Below are 18,876 nucleotides of genomic sequence, written 5' to 3'. Positions count from 1 at the left end.
CCTGGCCTTGGCCATGTGTCTAGCTTGGAAATGGAACAGCAGTACATGTGACACAAGCAGAAACTTGAACAACAGTTACACATTGGAGCTTGCTCTCTTGCCGCTGTTAGAATCACGCCACCATATTAAAACCAGGGCTAGCCAGCTGGAGAACGAGGGGACGCTTGGGGAAGGAAGAAACCAAGGTGCTCCAGCCAACAGTCAGCCAGCCCCCAGGTGCCCCAGCAGGTGACAGATGCAGGAGGGAGCCCCAGGTGAGACAGCTCAGCCTGACCCAGATCCGCAGAACCGCCCATCTGAGCCCCACACAATCCCTGGGAAAACTGTTTTAAGCCATTAAATCTCAGGGTGGTTTGTCGTTTAGGAAAAGCTAATTTATGTAACCCAGAGGCTAAACAACGCTAGAAGAAATTTATACAACAAAGCAGACTAGTACCAGCTGTTTCTACCTCTCCTTGACTCAAACCCAGTCTGCCACTCCTTCCCCTGCTTGTTAGATATCAAATGTTCATAGAAGAGAGAAACCATTAGATAAGGACTTTCTCAATCCCCCTCCCGACCCCTACGTACCTATATCAGGACTTGCCTGTCTTCCCGACCTGTCGGAGTCACCTGTCCCACATCCACGCCCCGCCCGGACACCCACCTGTGCTCTGATCTCCCCGCCTTCCTTGCTCCTCAGTTGTCCCCTTCCTGCCTCTGCCTCCCTCTCATCAGCATTTACTCTCTCCCACATTAAAACACCACCAATAACAACAAAAATCCTCTCTCCTTCTCTTACTATTGTATGACTACAAGCTTACCTGTTTTACTGCACTTCACGTCCTCACGCTTCACAGGTGTCAAGTTTTACACAAACTGAACACAAGACCCTCCACTAGGAAAAAGATTACAACTCGCTTCACTGCGATACTTGCTTTATTGCAGTGGTTTGGAACGGAACCCACAAGATCTTTGAGGTATGACTGTACTACTGTTTTCACTTTCTCCAACTATTTGAAAGTGGCTTTTTGGTGTTTTAAAAAAACTTTCTACTTCCCCTTCATTTCTCAAATTGCTATCTGGCTTCTCCCTCCCTCCCCAGCCCACTGCCACCACCTTCCATGCTCCCCTGCTAAGTCCTATGCACGTTTCTGTATATGTCCCTGAATCTCAACAGCAACTAATATGCTGACCACTCCCTCTTTCTTGAATTATCGCTCTCCCCTTGGCTGCTGTTGTCACCATACCCTCTTGCCTTCCTCATGCCTCTATGGTGGATTGTTTTTAGCCGTCGTTGCAGCAACTCGTCCTTTGCCGGACTCTTCGGTGTCGTTTTTCCTCAGGATTGCATACTCTGCCTTCTTTCTCAACACATTCTTCTAAGACAATCTCACTCACTGGCATGGCTTCCACTATTATCTAGGCTGCTGACTCACCAAATCTGCATTGCTGGCAGAGCTCTCTTTCTCTCTGTCTCTCTTCCTCCCTCCCGAGCTCCACATACACATAGCCAATAGCCTAGTGGACAGCTCCACATAGATGAGCCATAGGCACCTTTAAATCAATGTGTCCTCAACCAAACTCATCATCTTCCACTCCAAATCTGCTCTCCTCCCTACCTTCCCACGTCAGGAGACATCCTGAAATCCTCTCTTAGCTCCTCTTTCTTGGCATATAAATGACCAAGTCCTGGTGAGTCTGTCTCCTAAACTGAATACCACTTAAATTCATCCACTTCTGTCTAGGTTCGTGACCAGTTCTCTACCTGAAGTCACTACTAGCTCTTACCTTATAGATAACCGAATATTTTTCTCACTGCTCTTCCTGTTTTAATTCTTCTTCCAATCCATTTTTCACACTATAGCCAAAGTGGTCTTTCTAATGTGCAAATCTAATCATTTCCTTCCATGGATATTGTTTTATTCCATCTTGACTCTAGTACTTAGCACACAGTACCCAAGGCACATAATAATAATGTCTACTGGGTAACATGGATAAATTACTGAAACATTCAGTAGGTCAACACTTGGACATACAAACTAAAGATGTAAGTTTCAAAGATTAACATTATGAAATGAGTGAAAAGCCCAGTTTGACAACCAAACAGTAATACCAAATTTAAGCAATTTATAGTATCTTAGTCTTAAAATCATAACTACAAGGTTTACATCAAACTCTTAAAAATTACTGCTCTACTTCATCCCCTCCCTCCATACAAAAAGTGAATTGCTTTACTTTCCAACAGAATCAAAAACAAATGTGAAAAATCAACGTTTACTTACGTGCAAAGAATTGACTGGTCCTCACGATCTATAAAACAAAACAAAACAAACAAAAAAAAGAAAGTGACCATTTGCCTGGTTTTAAAAATATTTGATACAATAAAGTTGCAGTAACAGCCTATAAAATATTAGTAACTCTACTCCTTTCAGGCCAAGTTAACTTTTCACCAGCCCTATTACACAGTCCTAAATCCAGCCAAGTTCTCTTATTCTCATGACAGATTCTCTGGGAGTAAATAACAACCAGGCTTAGAAGGCTTTATATGCCTCATCAACCTTGATTCTCAACCCTGCTGCTTATCAAGCTCAGCTGGGAAGTTTTACAACAATGTACTTCACGGAGCTCCACCTTTACTCAATCATTTTCAGGGAGGATAGGGATGAAAAAATCCCACTTTTAAATAAGTTCCCTAGGTGATTCTGAGGCAGGGCCAGGTTTGGAAGATCAACGCCTTTCAGAATGGCTTCAAGAATACCCACGACCAGAGAGGAATCACTATTAATTTGACCTTAAAGAAGAAGAAAAAACCTAGTATCAAACACTGAATAGCAAAGGAGGCTGAAGGAAGATAAACATCTATATGAAGTTTAGCCACTGTCTCAAGTCAAAATGTAATATATACAAAAATATAAGGAAGAATGCACAATGAAAAAAATCTAATGATTTTAAAGTCATCAGTGATTTAAGTATTCAACTCAGTTTTTCAAATGAAAAGGTGAAATTCAAACCCACGTCTAGCCCATGGACAGAACCACCAGTGTAGGATGCATGATTTCCAATCACTTACGAGCACCATTATCTCTACTTTAGATGGGAAATTGTTCCCCAGGGAGGTCAGGTGATCCTCCCACGTCACACAACTACTGAGGGGCAAGGATGCTGGGGTGGGAACGAGCTGGGTCTGCCTCTAGTACCCTGTGTTCTCAACACTACTACCCAAGTTTGCCATTGCTTCAAAAGGAATTGTGGTCATGGGGCCTGGCCCAGGTAGCGTTTTTGCCCCTCCCTGTGCTTTCTCTCTGGTGAATGCCCTCAGGTGCTCAAAGGTGGATGCCCTCAGGTGCTCCACGAGGATCTCACAGTAGTTCAGGCATAGGTAACATTTGTGAAAGAGAAATAGTATATTCACTATGTCATATAATATTAGTAAAATACACAAATCCATTCCTATATTATATGTATAAATACTGCCCAGCCCCTCAAACCTAATTTAATTCCTAATACAGGCACACCTCGGAGATATTGCGGGTTCGGTTCCAGACTACCACAATAAAGTGAGCATTGCAGTAAGTGAGTGGTAATCTTTTTGCTGGTGGAGGGTCTTGCCTTCAATTTGTAAAAAACGCAACATCTGTGAAGCACAACAAAGCCCAGCGCAATAAAGTGAGGTATGCCTGTAGCTCCTGACTGCTGTCTTAGCCTCCTTCTGGCTGCCATTGGCAGCATTCATGGTACACAGCTGACGTCTGCCTCCTGTGTTCACTTTTCCAGAGGTCACGCCATATCCTTTCTTTGACACGCTCCTTCTAGATCCACAACTACTTGGATATCTCCAAGTGTCCTTTCCTGCTCAGCTCAGCTGTATCTCCTCAGGGGAACCTTTCCAGACACTCTCTTTTAGGTACCTCACTGTTTCCTTCTTTTAACCATACTTTGGAGTTAGACAAACAAGACCGCCAATTGCCTGCCCAGTAGAACGCGCTGCCCGAGATCAGAGACTGTCTTATTTCTTTATTGCCAGAATTAACTGTTAGCCTTAGTTATGCTGAGAGAAACTCAGTGCTAGGTACCACACCGGGCACCGGCAGGGTGGTGGGAACTGGAATCTTTTGTTCTAGTTTCATCTCTGCCGCAAACTACGTATCTATAAATGAGGTACTGATTCCTTGCTGGTTTCCAGTTCTTTACCTATAAAACTAGGTTTTAACAAGTCTTTGCTTATTCACTCTAAATATGAACCCTCAGACCCCTAAATTTTCCTGGTTTGAGCAATTTCTATAGAACTCCACTACGTCAAGCTTTTTTCTTTTTTATGGCTTTTCTGAACTGGTTTACACATGAAACCCAAACACACAGACACACACACAAAAGTAACCAAAATTAAATGGCCTCCTAATCCATTCAGAAAGGCTTTCTTCTTGCTTCTGTACACGCTATCATTGTCTGGTATTTGAGGCCTACTCCACCATAATCAACCCTTCCGATCTATTCCATACTTTATTGCCCCCATGCTTCCCACTCCCCCACCCAACCAAAAATAAAACAAAATGACTCTCTTCTAGTGAGACTTATCTAGTCTCCTTTTTTGTCTGTCTAGTATGTACTGCCTTCGGGCCTCAGTTTCATTATCAATACAATAGCGGAATGGGCTTCATGACCACCAGGATTCTCTCCGGCTGTGACTATATGACTCCTGCCTTCTGCTACACTGAATACATCCTTCAAGGACCAGCTTCAGCACTGCAACAGTTTACAATAAGCTTATCTCTAAAAACCTACAAATGTAACCAAACAAAGCCTTATACTGATATTTAAGGGAAACAATTTTACTTCCCAAATTGCAACTAGCCTAAAGACTAGGGACTCATTTGATAGCCCATTTTCCAAAGCAACTCTCCAGAATTACATACCATTTATGGAGGTACTCAATAAATCCATGTTGAATTAAACTGTATTTTCAACAGTGAAAATGGTTACAAATCAATGACCTCAACCCCTACCTTAAAACACTAGAAGAGAGGAAATCAAACCCAAAATAAGTAAAAGGAAGAAAATGGCGAAGAACTGAAATCAATGAAAAAGGAAACAGAAAGAAGGAAAAAAATGAAACAAAATGCTGGTTCTTTGAGAAAAACCAATGAAATTGATAAACTTCTAACCAAACTGATCAGGAAAAAGACACAAATTACCAAAACAACACCACTACAGATGCCATAGATAAAAGATAATAAGGAAATATTAGGAACCACTTTATATCAAAAAATTTGACAGTGAAGATGAAAGGGACAAGTTCTTGAAAGATAAAATATTAAATCTTACTCAAGAAGAAATAATAACCTGAAAAGCCCTATATCTAGTAAAGAAATTGAATTTGTGAAATATGATATTATATGTCAATTGTACCTCAATAAAAAAAATTAATTTGTAATTAAAAACTTTCCCCAAAAGAAAACATAGCTTTACTGGTGACTTCTACAAAATATTGAAGGGGGAAAAGAAAATGATACCAATTCTATATAAACTCTTCAGAAAATTGAAGAGGAAGAAACATTTCCCAGCCCATTCTAAGAGACAAAGCCCTACCCTAATACTAAAATCAGAAAAAGACATAATAATAAAAGAAAATGACATACAAATATCTCTCATAAACAATGGCACAAAAATTCTTAATGAAATGTTGGCAAATCAAGTCCAACAATATATAAAAAGGATCATACACAAGATGAGCAAGTCGTGTTTATCCTGAGAATGCAAGGTTAGCTCAACATCCAAACGGCAAACAATCTAATTCACTGTATCGAGACTAAAGTGGAAAACCATATAATCATCTGAATAGATACAGAAAAAGCATTTGATAAAACTCAACATCCATTCATGATTAAACATAAAAACCTCAGCGAACTAGGAATACAGGGAATTCCATCAATCTGATAAAGGGTATCTACAAAAAACCCTTTCATTGACATAATCCTTAACGGTGAAACACTGAATGTCGCCCCCTTTAAGATCAGGAATAAAATAAGAATGTCTGTTCTCACCACACCTACTCAACACCACAAGGCAAGAAAAAAAATTAAAAGCATAGAATTGGAAAGGAGGAAATAAAATGTCTCTATTTACAGAGGGCATGACTGGCTACAAAGAAAATCCCAAACAAGCTCCAAAAAAAAACCCTTCCAGAATGAGTTTTGCAAGATTGCAAAATACAATGTCAATATATAGTATATTTAAAAAATATATATTTCTATACATTAATGGTGAACAATTGGAAATTAAAAAATTTAAAGTTCCCCTGAAAACTAAAAACAAGAAATCCTTAGTTATATTAAGGTATATATTATAGTTAGGCATAAATCTAATGAAAACTGAGTTTGTAATTTTTGTAATCAAATTTATGTCTAAGAACTTTCATTCATTCATTGAATATTTCTTGAGCAACTACTATGTGCCAGGCACACTGCATTTTATTGATAAAATATCCCCTAGAATCCAAACTTAAGAAAAAAATTAAGCTGTCTTCTGTTTTTGTATTAAACAAAAAAACAAACTGCTCAGTGGAACCATATGCTCTGAATCCTCTGCATGGTCCCCTCTCCAGCTATAGAACCTCTTCATAGGCCCATTTACATTTAGCTATTTGCTAACATTTGTAATTGAAAACCTAAATTGATCAGCATTGGAAGGTGGTATGAGCTTCATCAGCAACTGCATGTGCTACTGACCTACCCCAGCAGATGTCCCCACCCAATTGTGTTGTATATGGAGCACATCCGCAGGTAGCCTTCTGCTTACAGAATGGACTATAACAGAGTTGGTTAGAGTGGGTTATTTTATGTATCAAACTTTTACATTATGTCATCAAAGCTACCAACTACTATAATTCTTTTTAACTTTCACATAGAAATTTATTTTTGTGGATAAGAATGTGTCACATTGCCTTGGTTTTGAATCCTAGCTCATACCTCTTACTGTCTACATTTTCTTGGTAAAGTTTTTAACTTCTTACACCTCCATAAAGTAGGCACAGTAATCCTATTTACTTTATAGGATTGTTGTGGATTAAATAACACACCCATGAAGCAATTAGCTTCGTGCCTGGCACATAGTAATATTCAATAAATGTCCATTTTAGCATTAATGATGGTATTAATAATACTACGATACACTAGTCAGCCACATCTTCCTCATTCTGTATCCACAGAGTTCATTTGAGAACCCAGTAATGGGACATTAACATTTATCCCTGTTAAGTATTTTGTTAGATCTAGTTCCCCAATCAAGCTGTCAAGACATTTTTAAAATACTGGGTTTTTTCATCAAATGATTTATTTTCCCTCCCAGATTCATGTCATCTACAAATGTTTGCATCCCGTTCTCTAAGTATATTGGTAAAGATGTAGGAAAGGGTCCAAGCCCATTGATGCACACACCCTGTCCTACCTGGCCAACCTCGGTCATTTATCAGCACCTCAAGTACAACCTTTCAGCAAGCAGCCACAAGGACAGCACAGCAGACTGTGACATGCCATGCAGAAGTCCTAATTCCCTGTTAACACAATACTATCTACTGTATTTCCCTTCCCACCAAGCGGAAGTAATGTGGTCAATATTTTCATGTTGTTTTTAGACTGTTAACAATGGATTTTAGAATCTTTCCTGGCAGCTGTATTAAGCTCAGCAGTCTGGAGTTTCTTCCCTTTTAAAAATTAGAATTACATGTGTGAGCCTGTCCCAGCCTTCTGGAAACTTCCCTTCAATATAGTACCTCAAAGACCAGAGGATCAACAATCTCAGTTGTAAGAATGTATTTGTTTAGATGAGGAAATATGGATTCAGTTAGAGAAGGGGTGTACTTTCTCCAGTTTCTTCTCCATATAAGAGAGTTTTCTCATTTATACAAATGTTTTTCTGTATATAAAGATTATTCTTAATAGAGACAGAACCAAAACCAAAGAAGCTGACAATCTTTCTTTCTCCATTATATAGTAACAATTTATCACAGCTATAGCCATTTCTTAGTATTATTTGGCTTTGAACCCAAGAAAGGTTATTAAATTTCACCTTTTCTTAAGCTGATTTGGGGTATTGAACCTGAGACATTATTCTAGTCTTGAAGTCCTTCCTACTTGCCTCAGAGAAACTGGTATACAAAAGTATCCAAATAAAACTTGAAGAAGTGGGTATTGTACTTTAATTTCTTCACACTACCCTCAAACCCAGTCACCAGGACAGCCTTTTCTTGACTTGCAATTTGATGAAAGGTAGATGCAATAACATATCCTGTCATTTCTGATGATCATGGAACTATTTCACAAGAACTGCATAGATTTTATTAAACCTTATAGAACTTAAAAAAATACAAGGAGGCAGAGGTGGAGTAATTATAGATGACTTCACATAGCACTAGGAAGTCTCATGTGCAATGTAGTCTTTTTGAGCATTCAAAACTGCTATATCCTGGTTTACAACAATGTCCCTCCATAAGCCACTGTGTCTAAAGCCATGATTCAAATAAATGACTCTTCAAATTTATATTTCATTCTAAATCCAAAAGAAAACAATAAAAAATCAACCAACTCGACACATGCTTTTTAACTTTTGTTGTCTCCTTTACATGCATTTAAATCAGAAATATTTTATCATCTTTCTTTCCCCAACGAAGCATCCATCTTTTCTATTATTCTTCCTGTTGGTTTTAAAAACTAATACACTAGAGCTTTGATTATTATACTGGCTTGTGGTGGAGATCAAGTGTATATAAAAACTAGATGCTTTTTAACATAAAAATTAACGTGAAGTATTTATGAAGCAACAAACATACCAGCTTCCTATAAAAAATGGCCATTTTGCCCATTCTAATCCTAAGAATTCATAATTTTCTACAATACATATTTATTACTTTTTAATCTTTTTTAACAAGATTTTTAAGTCTAATCTTTTTTGAAAAGATTTTAGTATCTAATAAAATACCTAATTACATTTAAGAAAGTCTGAATACTGAGCATTCTGACATTTCCAGTTACCTTGAAGCATGCATCTGTAAGCAGATTCAGATATGGCATAGATGTGTGGAGGCATCTCGTGACGTTTCTTCCCTCTGTACATTTCAATAATATTCTCAGAGTAAATTGGAAGATTCTTGTAAGGATTTATGACTACACAGAAGAGTCCAGAATAAGTCTAGAATAAAAATAAAGTACAGTTTTTTAAAAAATGCATATATCAGACAAACCACACAGTAATTTGAACAAGGAGCCTTTATCCTTTGAATGATTAATCTATCCCCCAAATTAAATCTAGCCCACGATGGGCAATTCCAAACCACAAGTAGTTCTCTCAGAGTTTATTAAGTGGCACTTTCCTGGATTCAATCCCTTCATCTGTAAAATGGAAATAATAATACGCTTCATGACTTCACAGGGCTACTATAAGGTTCAAACAATATGTTATTTGTCTACACTCAGATTCCACACTGCAACTACTCTTTAAGAAAATACCATTTGTTAAGTTGGGGTGTAGTATCAAAGAAGAATATCCACAATTATCTGAAAAGGTGATTATTAAAGAGATTTACCAAAATGTAAAGTTTTGTACTCTTCTAATTTTTGTTTTGGAAACTATAGTTTTTTTTCATAAGAAATAATTTGTTAACTTGTTATTCATTTATTTTTAAGATAATTTATTTAAATAAATGGTTTATTATTTTTACATGAATTGACATTTTAAGAATTTGTTTTAATTTTTACTACAGTAAATATCTAGAAACATAAACAAAAGCTCTCTGGGGGGTTCTCATTAATTTTTAAGTGCCACTAGTCTAGAAAATAGAAACCTTTCCTGATCAGTACGGTAATCAGTACTCACAACTGATACTATAAACACTTTTGACTTTTAGATTTTTTAAATTCACATGGAATGATTTCTGAGCATAATCTACAAAATCGACCCTGGGAATTATGGAAAAACAAGAACAGTTAGGATTGCTGCCAGTTGCTCCAGTCCTCTGAGGGACTAATGGTGTTTGGAAAGGGCACTCCGTCGCATTATGAAGCCAACCTGTTACTTAGGTGATTTGGGCAGACCGAATCCAAAGGCAGGAGGACACTACACTAGGCTGAGAACGGATGGTGTTCAGCGCCATGGCCTGCTTCCCCGGAAAACACTAAGGGGGATTCTAACTAACAGCTGTGTTCCTAAGGGCTGAAACCCTTGGCAGTTGCCACCAGAAGGCACTCTAGAGACTACTTTGAATACTGCAGTTACTAGTGGTGCTAAAACAAGAGAATGAAAGCCTGCCGGAATAGGTTGTTAAGTGATCAGAACTATCCCTGTGGCTGTTCTCCTCTCTCTCTTTCCTTAACTCACAGTCTAGGCTCTAACGTGGAATGCCCTTCCTACCAGATTAGAGGTATAAGAGAGGACAGAAGGCAAAGAGCCCTGCCCTAAGGTCACTGATTGGGCTGTCTGCCTGACAGATGAACTGACTAGATGGACATCTGTCCCTGTTTGCCTGAGGCCAGAGTCATTCCTTTCCTCTCCTTTGCTGACCACTTAGATCTTCAGACTGCTGGCTTTCTCTTAGAACAGCACACGACTCAGAACCCAGGCTAACTAGGGTTTTTCTCACATCATCAACTTGGCTCTTTCTCACGATCAAGTCTCTAGGCTAAACTAGCCCAGCTCATCTCTGCCACCCATGGGACAAAAAGGCAACGGAGACAATAAAAACAAAGATTGTATTAAGGGTGAGAAAGCGGAGGAAGGGCAATCTGAATATTTTAATATTTTTATTTAGTTTTAGTTATATACAGTAAAATTAACATATCATAACTATACATCTTGATGAATATGTATATATAGGTATATATCTATATATATATATGGCCTCTTTTTCATTCAAAAATTAGAACATCGTCTATCATGAAGCTACAGATTCTGTACTTTTATAAGAGGCAAATAATTGCAGACTGGCAAAAAACGAAACAAAACAAAAAACTCTAAGAAAGTTAAACTCCCATAGAGCGCATGGCATGATGACAAATCATGACAATGACATTTTAATCAGAAATAATTCCAACATGTGTTTCTACCACATGTTGGGTACTTTTCTGAGGACTAGGATTACAAAAGTGAGCATGTCTCAAATATGAGTAAGTCATCAAAAAGCAAGATTAAATAATCATCAGCATCCTGTGCTTGCCAAAGAGGGGCAGTAATAAATGGTTAAGTAGAAGTTAAATGTATGTGCTTAAAGAGCTAACTTCTGTCTAGAAAATTAGCTAAATGATAACTGAATTGATACTATATCACTTTTGTCTTCCCCAAGGCGCATGGGAGGAGGGCAATGTTAAAATAACTTATCTGAGAACTTAGAGTTCAAATTAAATTCCACTGAAATATTTAAATACACAAGATATTAAGCACATTCAAGAAAAATACACTCTAGTTATGAAGGCAACAAATATACAGTAAATAAACAAGGCACAATATATGGCACTAAAAAGAGGGTGGTAGAAAAAGAGAAAGAGGCAGACGAAGAGGAATTGTAACAGTAGAGAAACTCTACTGGAGCAGAACATGGCCATCTTGTCAGAAACTATAAGACTAGGTACAAAATTCAGACCTGGGTGGTCTTTTTGAAGGCTTGGGTCAAAAGGAGGGATAAAGAGCATTAAATAGTTAAGAGCATTAATAGTAAGAGCATAACACTTGGTGACAGGATATATCCAAGGCAGAGTGAAAAGACCAGTCTAGCTGAAAATTGTTTGTACTGTGGAATGTGAGAGATAAGAGCCTGGAAGGTCAAACTGAACAATTTAGATGTCCTCTCTAGGCGATTAGGTATTAGAAGTACAGGAGAGAAGCGCAATGGAAAGAAAACGCATTTTTGAAAAAGTATAAATCTGGCAGCCATATGGAAAATAGAGTGAAGGGGCAAGAGGTGAGAAGCAGGAAGTGGAGACAGCTCGAACAGTCCTGGCACAGTAACAGCCTAGATGAGAGAAAAGGCAATACAAAAATGGAGAAGGGATGAATCATGGATGGAGACGCAACAGCATTCAGTAACTCTGAATAGAGGAAAACCATTTAAGAGACAAGTTAAAGATGACTCCAAGGTTTTCAAGCTTTAGAGACTGGAAAAGTTACTGTAAATAAAGAAAAAAGAATGAATCCCTTTTTAACATGTTGAGATTGTAGTATGTTAAAAGGGGATTCATTATTATAGTAGGTAAGCCCAGTAGTATGCCTAGTGAGCAGTTGGAAACATTGAATTGCTAAAGCCATGAGAAAATTCTGAAGAACTGCAAAGGCTTACGGGACAAGTTTGCATACCCTTTAAGACACCAAGTAAAGTCATTACATGCTTTAGAGAAATATACAAAAATATTGGCACAAAAAACGATGTGATTTTCTAACAGGCTATGCTGCTTTATGCCTCCTGCTTCTACATGTGCTGGTCACTCTGCCCGGAATGCCCATCTCCTGTCTAGTGTTGGGAAATTTTACTTATCCTTTAAGTGCCAGGCCTCTGTGTTAGAAAGCAGGGATCGGTGTATACACTATTTCATAGATTCAAAGGATTAGAGAACCAGGAAACAGAGGCAGGTGTAGATGTCACTGCAATGGAGCAGAGATAAGGAACAGACTGAACTGGGAGCAACACATAAACCTACACCCCAAATGCAGCTCTCAGAAGAAACCACCCAAAAGAAAGAATAATCCACTCACACATTTGCATAGATAAAATTCACATGGGTGTTAAAAAACAAAACAAAACACAAAAAACCAACCCTGTGTTAGTAAGGAGAAGATAAATCATCATCCAGAAGATTCTGAGAAAGAAATTACCTATGGAAAGCATCTACAAAATAAGCTAAAAGAAAACTTTAGGAAAGAGATTTATAGCTGCAACAGAATGTAATATAATATGAATTCTACATAATGGAACAGAAATGCAATAAGGAAAAAAAGAGGTGACTAGGGCAAGGAAAAACTGTAATGGTTCATCTGAAATAATAAAAAATAACCCATAGTGGAGGGGGAAAAAAAGCCGAATGGATATCAGGAAATCAAGTGAGAATGGACCCATTCTGAGAGAACTTCTTACCTAAAGAAAAATAGAACAAATAATAAAAAGAGGCACACAGGTAAAACCAATAAAAAAAATACTTAGAGGACAGATAAATATAGAGAGCAGAGAAAGGGTAACTAAAATATTAATCATTATTGCTCCTTTGGGGAAAAGGAGCAATACACCTGCCATGACATGACATCTACACCTGCCTCTGTTTCCTGGTTCTCTAATCCTTTCAATCTATGAATAGTGTATACACCTATCCCTGCTTTCTAACACAGAGGTCTGGCACTTAAAAGATAAGTAAAATTTCCCAATACTGAGAGGAGATGGGCATTCCAGGCAAGTCTTTTTAAAACTTTGTAAAAAGAATAATAAAAAATAAACTTGAAGAAAACTTTGTGTACATGTGGAGGGGAAGGGTAATATATACTGGGTTAAAAAGAACTTGTCAAGCCAATAAACGCAGAAGGAGTGATGGCATTAGACTGCCCCCATTTCGCAGCCCCTAATGAAATAATGGATCTGGACAGAGCTCACCACTGGCTGCTAAAGCCCTTAGGTGTATGGCAGACGAGGACACACCCAATGCACAAATAGGGCTGCCAAAACCCAAACTGACTCACTACTAACTCACTGATCAATTTCAACATCATAAAGTGTAAGACAACCTGGCATTATATGCCTTCTGAATCCAAGCATCTGGACCCACCATAGGAATGCAATCAATAAAATCCAAAATATGGGAAATTCTACAACACAACTGACCTTGTTTCTTCAAATAAAAAAAGGGGGGGGGATATGTAGATTAGAAGAGACATAACCACCAATTACAATACATTGACCTTGTCTAGATCTTGAATTGAATAGACCAACTATAATAAACATTTCTGACACATTAAGGAAAATCTGAAAAGTGATTGAATATTTAACGATACAGAATTCTTCTTTTTTAGGCAGATAATAGTCACAAATCCCGGAAACTGTTGCTGAGAAGCAAGAAGCTGAGCAGAACTTTCAGCAGCATGCAAGGCTAGAACAAAATTAAAAGTTCTGGCAACCCAGGATGAGGGTAATACCCCAGGCTTTCAGTTGGGACCCCGATGGCTACACCCTAAGAGTTAGAAGTATATCAGAAGTAGACCAGCCTGCAGCATAGTTGGGAAACATGTTAATCCCTGACTGATGGACACATGCTAGCCCCCTTAGCTTAACTGCCTACCCAAAGCAGAACTCTAGAATGAGCTTAATGCCATCCAGATCGTCAAATTACCTTCATAATTTCTTATATACAATAACTGGTACATAAGGCAACAGGTATAACTAATAAGATAATTATTAGTTATAATGAAAAGATAATACATCTGGATCCCCTGTGAGTCTGTTTTTATTTATAATGTGTTCAAGTAATTAAAAGACATGATTGAGAATTCTGACAGAGAATTAGAAACTATTAAAAGAAAACTCAAATGAAAATTCTAAAGCAGAAAAACAGTAACTGAAATCAAGAATTCAATGGATGTGTTTAACAGCAAATTAGATATGGCTGAAGAAAGAATTAGTTAGTTGACATTTTAATCAGAAGCAAACATCCAGACTGAAGCATGGGAGAAAACAGGATGAAAATATAGAAGAATGTGAGAGATATATGGGACATAATGAAAATGTCTGACATATGAGGCATTTGAGTCCAAGGAGAAGAGAATGGAGTAGAAGCAGTATCTCAAGAGATAATAACTAAGAATTTTCCAGAACTGACAAAAGGCATCAAAGCCAGATTCAAAAATGCTCCAAGCTCCAAGCAAAATGTACAAAAGAAAAGCTTTCCTAAGCATATCAGAGTAGATAATTAAACAAATCCTGTTCCCCTGAAAGCCAAACAAATCCTGTTCCCCTGAAAGCCAAAGGCAGAGAAAATTTTAGAAATAGCCAGTACAAAGAAAAAATGTTACCTTCAAAGAAACAACAATAAAACTATAAGCTGAATGCTCAACAGATAAAAGATGGAAGGCAGAACACAATGCAATGGTATCTTCATAAGGTTGAAAGAAAACAACTGCCATCTTTCAAATCTAAATCCAGGTGGAAAAAAAGCTTAAAAAATGAAGATGAAATACAGACACTGTCAGACAAATAGAGACCTTTTCTAAATGAAAGATGGAAACTAAGAGATGTAGAAAAAAATGAAAAGTAATAGAAAATAAATGGATAAAACTAAATGGATACTGACTAAGATGGAATAAGTAGCTCGTGGGTTTTAAAATACAGAGAAATAAACAGCAGCGACACGTAAGTTTGGGAGTCAGGAGTCAATGGAGTTCCAGTGTTCTGAGGTCCAAGCAAACACTAACATCGAACAAAGTAAACTTTGCAAGAAGCATTACTAAAAATGAAGATCATTTCATGATGATTCACCAGAAAGATATAAAAATTCTACATTTCTACATATGTGGTTACATAACTTCAACATGTACACAGAAAAAACTGACAAAACTAAAAAGAGAAAGAAAGATGTTAACAGTAACTGACAGAACAAGCAGGAAAAAAATCCAAAAACCTAAGAACATGTAAGATTGAACGACACTGCATATATAAGAGACATTAACTGCAGATGTGTGTTTTTTAAGTACACAATGACTTCTTATCCAAACTCATCATATGAGGACTACATAGCAAGCCTAACAAACTACAAAGGACTGAAATCATTCTCCTCTGAATGTTTCTATTCTCTGACCACTGGGGGATTACATATATTAGAAATACCAAAATAAACCTGAAAATCCCCTTAATTTGGATAGTGAGCAATTTACTTTTAAGTAACCTGTAGAGTCAATGAAGACATCCTCATTATTTTGAACTGAAGAATAAAAACACAACATATTAAAATTTGTAGACTACTGCTAATTAAAGCTTATTACTTACAATAAAACTATAGCTTTTAAAGTACATATTAGAAAATGACCACCTGAAAAAAACCCCAATGATCTACGTATCTATCTCAAAACTTAATGAACAACAAATTAAACCCATAGAAATGTGTTGTTAGGCGATTGCGTTCTTGTGTGAACTTAACACAAACCTAGATGGTACAGCCTACTACACACCTGGGCTACACGGTATATAACCTGTTGCTCTGTAGGGGAGGAAAAATAATTTTCTCTCTTACTGGGTTCCTGGCTGAGACATCCCTGTGATAGAAGATTACAAGGAAAAAACAAATAAAAGTTTAATAACATGTATACCTTCCATGGGAGAGACCCAGGAAAATTGAGTTAACTCGCCAAAATGGCTGAAGCCACCACATTAAATACCAGCTCCAGCTAAAGACAAAAAGATGTTGGGGGTGGGGGTGTCAGTCACAGGAGGTGACCAGGAAAAGCACAGTAAACAAGGGTAAGGTTGTTATGCAGCTATGTCTTCTGAATATTTAAGCTTTTCCAGAGATAAGGTCATCCCCCTCTTCCAGGTACAAGAGGGAAACACCCTCACAGATGGAGATTTCCCTTACAAATGTAAGTATCTTTTACAAAGGGTACCTTCTACTTGGTTTTCAGAGCTACTCCCATGTCTGCTATTTCTTAAAATTAATCAGCCTAAAATAATCCTTATGCCAAAGAGACATTTTTGGTGTGACAAATCCTGTTCCCCTATAGCTCCTAGGACAAACGTGTGCAGTATGTTAAGGCTACAAACCTGTAGTGTTGCTGTACTGAATACTGTAGACAATTGTAACACAAAGGTAAGTATTTGTGTAAGGTGTTGCGCTATGACATTACCACCTCACTTGGTGATAGGAATTTTTCAGTTCCATTATAATCTTATGAGATGACTGTCATATACATACAGTCCATCATGACCAAAACATTATTACACAGCAGATGACTGTAGGAAGAAATAAAACAAATGTGTGAAAGGTACGGAATTAGGTGGTTAGATAGATAAGAAGGAAGGAAGGGAAAAGAGGACCAACAAAAGTCAAGTCTGTTCTTTGACAAGACTAATAATATTGATAAACCTCTGATAAGACTCATTAAAAAAAGGATAGAACAAATTATCAGTACCATGAATGAAAGAGAACATCACTACAAGTCCTACAGAAAATAAGAGGGTGTTATGAACAACTTCACGCTCACAAATTTGAAAATTTAGATGTTACTGCAACAACTATGTATAGTACCAGGTGGGAATTAGGCCAATGGGGGGATCACTGCATAAATTATATAAATGTTTAACCATTATGCTGTACACCTGTAACTAATATAAAATACTGACAGTCAACTGTAACTGAAAAAATAAATTTTTAAAAATTAAAAAAAATTTAGATGAAACAGAAGAATTCCTAGAAAAACAATTATCAAAACTGATACAAGAAATTTAAAATCTGAAAAGTTCTACATCTATCAAAGAAAAATTTAACCACAAAGAAAACTACATTGTTATTTTTAAAATAAGTAAGATCACTCCCACCCAAAATCTTCCAGGACACATGAAGATGAAATATTTCCCAATTCATTTCATAAAACCAGAATAATCTTGACAGCAAAATATGACAAGGACATTATAAGAAAGGAAATTTTTAAGTCAGTCTCATTCATGCACACAGATGCGAAAGTCCGAAACAAAATATTAGTAAACAGAAGCTAGGAATCTAATAATTATACATATGCTAAAAGAATACTTGGTCCTTGCAATGCTAGTTTTAACACTAAAATGTGTGTGTGTGTGTGTGTGTGTGTGTGTATTTCACCACAATAACAAAATAACCAGGAAAATCACACTATCATCTCATTAGATGCTGGAAAAACATTTGATAAATTAACATCTAATCAGGATTTAAAAAAATTCATCCATGCAGGTCAAAACCTAGGAACAGAATGAAACTTCCCTTAATCTGATAAAAGAATATTCAAAACAAAAACTATAGCAAACATCATTCTTTAAAAAAAATTTTTTTAAATTTATTTTTCAATTAAAGTTGACGTATACTATTATATTAGTTTGAGGTGTACAACACTGACATTTATACCTTACAAACTGATCCTCCCCATAAGTCTAGTTAGTACCCATCTGACACCATACACAGTTATTACAATGTTATATTATATTCCCTATGCTGTACTTTACACCCCCATGGCTATTTTTATAACTGACAATTTGTACTTCTTAATTTTTCACCTTTTTCACCCAAGCCCCCTACTATCTGGCAATCATCAATTTGTTCTCTGTTCCTATGAGTTTGTTTTGTTTTTTCAGTTGTTCTTTAGATTCCACATACAAGTGAAATCATGGTATTTGTCTTTCTCTGTCTGACTGACTTCACTTAGCCTACCCCTCTAGGTCCATCCATGTTGTCCCAAATGGCAAGATCTCATTCTTTTTTTTTATTTTTATGGCTGAATAATATTCCACTGCAATTATCATCTTAATGGTGAAATGTTGAAAGCTTTCCCTCCGAGATCAGGAATGATAGATACAAAGATGCCTCTGGTTACTACTTCTATTCAACAAACATTTACTGCAAGTCCTGGACAGTGCAATAAAGCAAGTTAAAGTGTGAATGGAAAAGAGGGGCTATGCAGCAAAGCGGACAAGCTCAGAGGGCTATGTGGCAGGCCTGGTAAGCTCAGTGACTGAGTAACCACACAGGATGGTCTGATCATAAATTCATAACTGGGCAGGACATGGTGGGTTCTCACATTCTGGGCCTAGAGATTCCTTAACAAAAGGTTAATCTTTGCCCTAAGGGAGCCCTGTCGCTGTTTTTGTGCACATAAGATAACACCCTTGGAATGTCAGTAACTATCTTTTCCAGCCTT

General features: G+C 37.3%; 1 protein-coding gene across 9 annotated transcripts in view; it reads right to left on the bottom strand.

Moving 5' to 3' along the window:
• Positions 1-18,876, bottom strand: part of MYH10 (myosin heavy chain 10) — a 133,848-nt gene that overhangs the window by 101,199 nt on the left and 13,773 nt on the right. For all 9 annotated transcript variants that reach the window (XM_074320490.2, XM_074320489.2, XM_019745120.3 and 6 more), the window contains exons 3-4: positions 9,009-9,165; positions 2,265-2,292 (exon numbers count right to left, since the gene is read on the bottom strand). In XM_074320490.2, the coding sequence (XP_074176591.1) occupies positions 2,265-2,292; positions 9,009-9,165 (185 nt within the window). The remainder of the gene's footprint in view (positions 1-2,264; positions 2,293-9,008; positions 9,166-18,876) is intronic.

This window comes from Rhinolophus sinicus, chromosome 12 (assembly GCF_057876585.1).
Source record: "Rhinolophus sinicus isolate RSI-liver-muscle chromosome 12, RSI-T2T, whole genome shotgun sequence".
Lineage (NCBI taxonomy): Eukaryota > Metazoa > Chordata > Mammalia > Chiroptera > Rhinolophidae > Rhinolophus > Rhinolophus sinicus.
The sequence above is the reverse complement of the archived record's forward strand: the minus strand, read 5'-3'. Positions and strand labels throughout refer to the sequence as shown.